Below are 8,454 nucleotides of genomic sequence, written 5' to 3'. Positions count from 1 at the left end.
TTTGACCCCAGTACTCTTTCCTGCCATGGCAGGGGGTCGGACTAGATAATCTGCTCAGGTCCCTTCCGACCCTAGAAACTATGACACTATCTTGAGTGTGTGTGTGTCGCTGTCAGCTTTCCTTATGCATGGCCCTTCTGAAGTTAGAACCTTCCTAACAAAATTCTAATTTAGGCTTTAGAAACAAGCAGAAACTATGGTTGGATTCTCTAGTAAAGCCTTCAGTAGGTCCTGCAGTCTTGGAAAAATCGGCGGTGTAGAAAACTGGGGAGCAGGGTAGAAAGTTTACTTTCTAATATTGACATGATTGAAAGAATCCTCAAGTGCAGGAATCCTGGTTTTCTCTGATTAAAAAAATCCCCAATTTTCAGATTTAAAAAATAATCCCAAATCCACGTTTTTCCATGATTAAAATGAAACACCACTATACACAAACACACGCACACTAATATATATATATATATAAAAGTGGAATTTCATTTTAATCGTGGAAAAATGTGGTTACTTTTTATCATCTGAAAATTGGGGATTTTTTTTTAAATCAGAGAAAACTAGGTTCCTTGCTGATGTGTCAAACTCTGTTGGTTATACTCTTGGACAACTTCTTTGGCTTCAAACTGGGGCCACAATTATGTAGTGAGTATAGAATTTAGGTCTACCAGAGTTAAAAATAAGAACTGTTGAAGAAATGAGCATTAATGACTAATGACTTATCCAAACTCAGGACAAAACCATGTCTCGTCAAGACAAGACCATGTCTCTTTCTGTCATATATCTTTAAATACCATGACATCAAAGAACAAATGCAAAGATAGATATGCATTTTGTACTATACTGTGGTCTTGGTCATTTTCTATTGTGATAAAGCCTGAGTTACCTGCTTCCCATTATGGTATGGTCTTCGGTCATCTCCTGCTATGCAAAGAACTGAGACAGTTTTTAAACACCTCTTGTACATTTTATGAGCGGTTTCTCAGCTTTTAGTAGGGGTTTATACAGTCATTAAAAAGTATAGTATTTTATAAGCTGGTACATAGTCAATTTCTAGTATAATACAGCTATATCCAGTTGCCAAAATCACATCGCTATCCTTTTTCACGGCTACCTGGATACATTTTAAATTGGAATTTGGTTGTGCTTGCTTACAATAATGAAAGATTTCCACTTGTCCCTGGAAAATATGCTATTCAGTCCCTTGAAAATTGCCTCTCAAGAATAAGTGATGTTATGTCGTAACGGTAAATTGCATATCATTTTACAGAAAAAAATATACTTTTCCTAGCAAAGATTTGGTGTAACCTTGCCTTTCTACAATACTGTAGTAATAAACTGTTTAGTTTTTTAAGAAGTCTATACTTTGCAGGAGGCCTGTTTGATTCGGAGATTTGGCCACCGAATCAGATTCAGCTGACTCAATTTGGGACAGTGATTTGAATTGCCAAATCAAATCACTGTCCCCGAAATATAAATCCAAAGCAAATAATAGCCGCTTTGCGCAGGCCTAATAATTGCCTGTGTCCGGGCTATGACTATGGATTACACAGCTTAGTTGCGTTCTTTTCTTTAACCTTGCCTTTTTTGTTTCAAATACTCTTTTTAAGTTATATGAATTTAAAAGGTGATACACGAACCTTTAGTTCATCTTTGATTATCTTTTCTAGATTACTTTAATGGATGCCAACTATGTCATGGATGAGACTCTTGGCACCTCAACATATCCTATATTCTCTCTTAAAGTGGGAGAGAAGAAAGAAGTTGTATTTACTTTCAATAAAGTGAGTCACATGTTTCCATAACTTTGCCTCCTTTGAAGCAGCATTGAACAAAGTGATGAAGTTTATTGGAGTAGGATTGAGACATTTGGCCAGTTTATGTATTTGTAAACAGAATGCATTAGCTTCCCTTTGGAAAGTATTCTGTATGATTCAGAAATGTCAAGCTATTGCTCTGGAACAAATCTCCACATTTAGTTTAATTCCATGGGACCATATGGGCATAAGAAATTAGACAAACGTTGGCATGCAACTTGTTACTTTCACTACTGCCATTTATATTTCCTTGAACATTAAAGGGATTCTTTTATAGATAGCACTGCTAATAAGGCTAAGGACAGATAGCCTACAAACCTAAGGCTGAAATGATTCAATCTTCACAGGTTAGTCTAAGATGCACAGATTGAACTAATAAGTAAGTGAATAGACATTCATTTTCAATTCCAGAAATGCTGGCACAGGCCTGCAGTGGTACATTCCAGAAGCCTGGAGCTGCTAGAGCATGGCTCCCAGTTTGTCTGGAGCAGACAGCTTGGGCCAAGGCTTGCCCATCCACCCTGTGAGGGGGAGTTTGCAGGGGCGGTGCAAAACATTCTGGGATGCTGGGGGCTGTAAGTAAATTTTGAATCTGGAGGGGAGCTGGGACCGAAGTTTAATAAACTTGACTTAACCTCAGTCAGTTAAGTCTGATACTACATCCATCCAGGTTCATCTTAAAGCAGTTTCAGCCATTTTGAAAGCTGTTTATGTGCACTGAACTTCTGTTGTATTACAGATATGAACTGGTTTCTGATCACTTATACTGGCATGTATGTAATTTCAGTCCCTAACCTAAATGGTGAGCAGAAATATTTGGTTAACACATAATAATGCACCATTGAGTGTTGTAATATTAAGGCAAGTCACAATTTCTCTATTCTGTTTGGGTTTGGGGGAGTATAATTTAGTTAATTTAGCAGTGCCTTCAGCCTATACTATAAATCCTGAAATGTGGTTGATTTACGAAACATTTTTATATAAATGCTATTTACAGATACTATTTCAGCTGCTATTTACAGCTGAAATATTTTACAGTTCTGCTTTATGAATCTATATGAGCAGAAATGTTTATCTATCACACTTTTTTTTAAGTGTTATGATGCATGGCATAATCATTTAAGCACATTCTGGAAAAACAAATAGTTGGTTAAAGCTTATTTATGTAAATCAGTTACACTATGTACATTAGGGCTGGGGACAGAAATTACACACAAACTGGTATAAGTGATCAGAAACCTGTTCAAATATGTAACATAACAGAAGTTCAGTGCACATAAACCACTTTCAAAATGGCCAAAACAGATTTGGGTTAAATTGGTTTATTGAATTTCTATCTCAGATGTCCTTCAGGGTCACTTTAAGTCTCAGTCTCCCAGGATCCTATGCTGCTTTGCACCTTACCTGAGCCTCCCCCCATGCTCTCCCCTTGTAGGGTTCACAGGCTAGCCTTGGCCCAAGCTGTCTGCTCTAGCTGAGCAGTGAGGTGTGCTCTAGCACACCCTAGCTTCTGGCCTGGGCCCCTGCAGGCATGTGACTGCATTTCTGGAATCAAAAGTGAATGTCTATTCACGTGCTTATCAGTTCAATCTATGCAGCTTAGACTAACCTGCAAAGATTGAATTGATTCATCCTTGGGCTTTTTGACTGTCTGTACTTGGGTGTTGGCATGTAATTAAGTTAGTAGCTTGAGGGTTGATGTAATTTTAACACCTTTTTTTAAGGTGTTGCTTAACTTAATACTTTTTGGACTCTTCCATTTTGACTGGCTCTGCTCCACTGACATCTGATTTTGCAATGACATGAGATAAGAATTCTCATTTAGGTAAAGCAATGAAGAGGGGAAATAGGGTTAATGAAGAAAACATGTTTCATATTTTGCATTAAAGTTGTAATGTAGTATCTTGTCACATAGCAAATATTTTTTTCTTACCCATTCACTGATGCCATTTAGTCCAGGGGCGGGCAGTTATTTTGGGCAGAGGGCCACTTACTGAGTTTTGGCAAGCCATCGAGGGCCACATGACAGGCAGCCCAGAGCAGATAAATATTAATTTTCTAAATTTTTTAGGAGCCCCATGGGCCAGATAGAATGGTCTGGTGGGCCGCATCTGGCCCTCGGGCTGCATTTTGCCCGCCCCTGATTTAGTCAGTACTTCATTAAGCAAGTACTAAATTAATGCACAGTAATTACTAGGGGCTTGCGAAGCGGGCCCTATTCGATTTGGATTTGGATTTGGATTTGGGCTGAATCAGGTATGGTAATTCTATTAATTGATTCAGATCACTGTCCCTGATTCAGTTGGCCAATTCCAAATCTAAAGATTTGATGTCAATTCAGAGAATCAGTGATTCAAACACAGACACAGTTTTAAATATTTTTTCTACATACCTCAAGGTACCAGGTGCGGTTCATGAATGCTATGATGTTGGGGCAAATGCATCATCTCTCAGGTTCCTGCCCCCAGACCAAGGAGACACTAGTCACTGAGCCAGAGGGCCATTGGGGAGGTGCCCAGCATGTTCCCCAGAAGACCTGGAAGTGGACCGGAAGTGCTTCTGGTCCACTTCCAGGTCTGCTACCGAGTGCGCTGGGGAGCCCCCCATGCTGCTGTGGAGGCCCCAGCACCCATGCACCCCAGCATCGCAGCATTCATGAGCTGCCTGCTACCTAGAATTATGTAGAAAAAACTTTTAAAGCTGTGTCTGTGCCTAAATTGCCGAATCTCTCTGAATTGATTTGGAGGGTTCTGATTCAATTCAGAGAGATTAAAGGGTCCTCTGATTAGATTTTGGTTTGGAGATTTGGCCACCGAATCAGGCTGAATCTCCGCTGTATTGAATTAGGGACTGAAGCTTCATGCAGCCATAGTAACTACTGTACATTAATTAACGTGTAGACAGACCCATTACTAAGTGAAATCTTGTGGAAGCAGTAAGTTTGCTTTTTCCAAAAACTATTCTTTGTAGAGGGACCTCTTTAAATAGCTGACCAATATATTTTTTTTAAAGTGGATCTATACCCTTTTATGATAAGTTTATATTTAAAGTGCATATATTGTCCTTTCCCTATACATGATGTAAGTGAATTTAAATATTTTTTGTTTAGGTTACAGAAATGACTTTGGAGATGTCTCTTGAGGTCTGGTAAGTATATGATTTTAAAAGAATCTGTAGGGAATGACTGTATGATCTGTCAATATTTGTCCTGTTACTTGCAGGGCTTTCCCCCCCACCCCCAAAATCTTTGTTAAGTGAAATCCAAGAAATCCAGGTATTACAGTTCAAATATCAAACACTGAAAACTCAAGAGAATCCAAGGGTGAAGTTTACACCCGCAGAGTAACAGTTATTGACTTAATGGGAACCACTGATATAGGGAATATCATGCACATACATTCCTATGAATTATTTGTATTTGCAGGTTCAGTGCTATAGTAGTAATTTCCTCGATCCTTTTCAAAAGTTCTGCCCCTTGTTAAACTTTGTAAGCTCACCAGGCTTCTAGCCACAGCAGGTATCTGTATGTTTTTACCCTTTTTTTCCTGGAAATTTGCACTCTGTTAGTCAACATGTATACCCATTAATGGGAGTATTTGCTATACCTATTTCAAATAATGGCCCTGCTGAAGTCCAGGGCATAGCTGAAGTCCAGGGCATAATTTATATTGAACCACTGGAACCAGAATTTAACCCCACCTGAAAACACATGCATAAGTTTTCATAGGGTTAGGGACAATATAAGAAGCTAGTAATGCTCTGTTATGCATTCTCTAGCAGTCATATTCATAATAATTTTATATCCATCCCGGACCCATAAATATTATAAAGGTAGAAATTAGTCTTCAGTTATATTTGTGTGTCTTGGTTAATAGGTCTGCCATTTTTTGAAAGATTCTCTCAGGATAAGAATGGGTAGGCTTGTTTGTTTGTTTGTTTGGAAACTTTGTTATAATTGAAAAATGTCTTGGATGAAATTCTATCCCAGTCTAATCTTCATAGACTTTTATATTACCCTCATTGTTGCAGTACAGATGGTTTCTGGTTGTCCTTTTTCTAGGTCTTGAATGTACACAGAAAGAGAGATAATTACAATAGACCATTAAGTAGGGGTGCCTATACATGTGCAAGACTACTGCTTTGATGCAGTGTAATACAGGTGTAATTACAGCGTGTCAGAGCAGACTCAATTAATCAATTCTGTTGGAGCATGGTAATTACTATGTTCCAGTAGACTCCAGTGTCATGTGTATCAGTGTCCCTGTTTAAGCTTTAGTTAAAGCACTCCCACCACCATTTTTCAGTGCGGGGATGCTGATACATGTGATGGTCCAGGTGCTTTAATTAGAGCAGTTCTCAGAGTTGCTTTAATTAAAGTGCCCCCTACCTCCACACCTCCTGGAGGACATGTATAAATGCCCTGAGTGACTAACATCTGTCACCTCTGTTTTTTGTCTGTCTCCTGTTCTCTTTCTGCGCAAGGAACAAAAGGCACCTTAAGAGATAGTGAGGCATGAAGACTTTAAGTCCAAAAGTTATGAACTCCTGAAAAATGTAGTTTTAAAAAGATTTTCATTAAAGTAGTAATTAGGGATAGTGGCTATAGGCATTTTAGTAAATATAACTAGGGGCTGTGGAAAGCACCCTCCAGGGTTTAGTTCAGCTTGCTGTTTATATTTATATATATCTGTGTGTGGTCTACTAGACCACATGTAAAACTTTTGCATGCTTCAATATTTAAACACAATGGAGCATGAGTTGCTTGATTAATTTACACTTATGATGCAAAATCAAGATAAGCCTCAGAGGCATGTCTTGTTGCAACATATAGCATACTGCAGTGTATTTAAATGAAATGAGTAAAAGGGCCAGTATCTGCTCACAGTTATACTCTTTCAACTCTTTCAAGGCCATTCCAGTTAACCAGTCAGAGTTCTGTGTTTTAATTATAAACTCCTGTTTATAGTTTTCATTTAACTTGTACAATTATTATTGCATGCATTTTTGTGGTTCATTGCTTCTAGGTTTATTCTGCTCATTGTGGTACATGATAACTTGACTTTGTGTCTCTTGATGTATATTTCCACTTTACATAAGTAGTCACATATTTACAGATACATATTTTTCTTCATAAGAGCCCCTTGATTAGGTGCCTCGTATTTACACTGTCAAAATATCTCAGAGCTCAAAATGGGGGAGTTTCAGTGAAAGAGATCACAGCAAAGACTCTGAACCACCAAAAATACATTTAATTTAATTTAATTTAATTTTAAGCATTGGATACTATGAATGGTACCCTCAGGGTTAGTGTTAGACAAATACTTAACTGCCTAGCTGGACTGGGATTTTTATAATAAGTTATCCCTATTTATAAAGTGATCATGTTAGGAGTATTGGGGGTAACACCCTCAGAGTTGTATACAACAGGGGTCAGCAACCTTTTACCTATCCCAGTAGTCCCATTCCCCTTGTCTGCCTCACACTCCCTCCTCCTCCCCCACCCTCAATGTCCTTCAGAGATGGTACTGCTGTGGGGAAGTATCAGTACAGCCAGTAGACCAGGGGTTAGAACTAATTACCTTCTCTTTACTATGTGATGGAGAATGGGAGCCCAGTGTACAGAACAGCTAAGAAAACTCCAGCCCAAAACTTAGGTCCTGCTGGAGATTCATGCATACATTTTTGATATGTCAGCTTAGAGAAAAGGAGAGAAAGAGTTCAAAGCTATGCCAGTTCAGCTCCTGTTAAATTCAGTACCTCATTTAGCTATAGTTGTTAATTTAGGAGAGAGGACAAGGACTAAATAGGTATGGATATTAACTTATCATTTCATGCCTTGCCATGGGATCTATAAGTCAACATTATCCATGTTAATAATTAACATTATCCATGTTTGTGGAAGATTTGCTGCAATTTTTTCTGCTTTCCTCTGGGGATAAACAGAATTTGCCTTTTTTGACTGCTACATAATTTTTTCGAATGGTTTTCAAAACATTTTGTAACAGTACAAAAAGCATATTTTATGTCTTACTACATGATTTTATGTATCGGTACTAGGGCTGTACAAAATGTCACCAGCTGTTTTGTTTCAACACTGTTTTGGCTTGTTTCAAGCTCAAAACAGCAAAATCAAAATGAAACAAAAGGCTTTGAAACAGCCTCAGAATGAAACGAGGGTAGTCGAAATGTTTCAAAAGTTTCTAAATGTTTTGAGTTTTGAAGCTGAAGCTGGGCTTGCTTGCAGGGAAACAGAAACTAAGGGGGAGGAGGGGGAAAGGACTGCTCTGATATTGACTGTGTAGCTGGCCAGTGACTGTGATCTTTCCCTGAGGTTCCTTCCTATTATTATTTCCTACTTGCTAGCCTACAAAGTGGGATTCATCAATACCTTTTTCTTTTATTATTTTATATTATTTTATTTTATCATATACCCTTTTATTTTATTATTATATTAATTCATTCCTTTCATTTTATTCCTTCCCTAAAATCCTCTTTTTGTTTTTGTTAGTCCGTTTTGATTTTTTCCCCCAGAAATCAAATATGTGCTTTCTCTCATAGGGTGTATTCCATTCACAGTGCAGGGAAGCACAGCACATATTGCATAATCTAATATAGAATTTATACAGGAACACATGCATACATTTAT

The 8,454-nt window shown here is 38.1% G+C and overlaps 1 protein-coding gene across 2 annotated transcripts in view; it reads left to right on the top strand.

The window, feature by feature from the left end:
- PLA2G4A (phospholipase A2 group IVA) overlaps window positions 1–8,454 on the top strand; it is a 111,116-nt gene that overhangs the window by 49,393 nt on the left and 53,269 nt on the right. For both annotated transcript variants that reach the window (XM_019530989.1, XM_019530990.1), the window contains exons 5-6: window positions 1,662–1,775; window positions 4,918–4,955. In XM_019530989.1, the coding sequence (XP_019386534.1) occupies window positions 1,662–1,775; window positions 4,918–4,955 (152 nt within the window). The remainder of the gene's footprint in view (window positions 1–1,661; window positions 1,776–4,917; window positions 4,956–8,454) is intronic.

The sequence above is a fragment of the Crocodylus porosus genome, unplaced genomic scaffold (genome assembly GCF_001723895.1).
Source record: "Crocodylus porosus isolate Cpor-Errol unplaced genomic scaffold, CroPor_comp1, whole genome shotgun sequence".
Taxonomy (NCBI): domain Eukaryota; kingdom Metazoa; phylum Chordata; order Crocodylia; family Crocodylidae; genus Crocodylus; species Crocodylus porosus.
The sequence above is the reverse complement of the archived record's forward strand: the minus strand, read 5'-3'. Positions and strand labels throughout refer to the sequence as shown.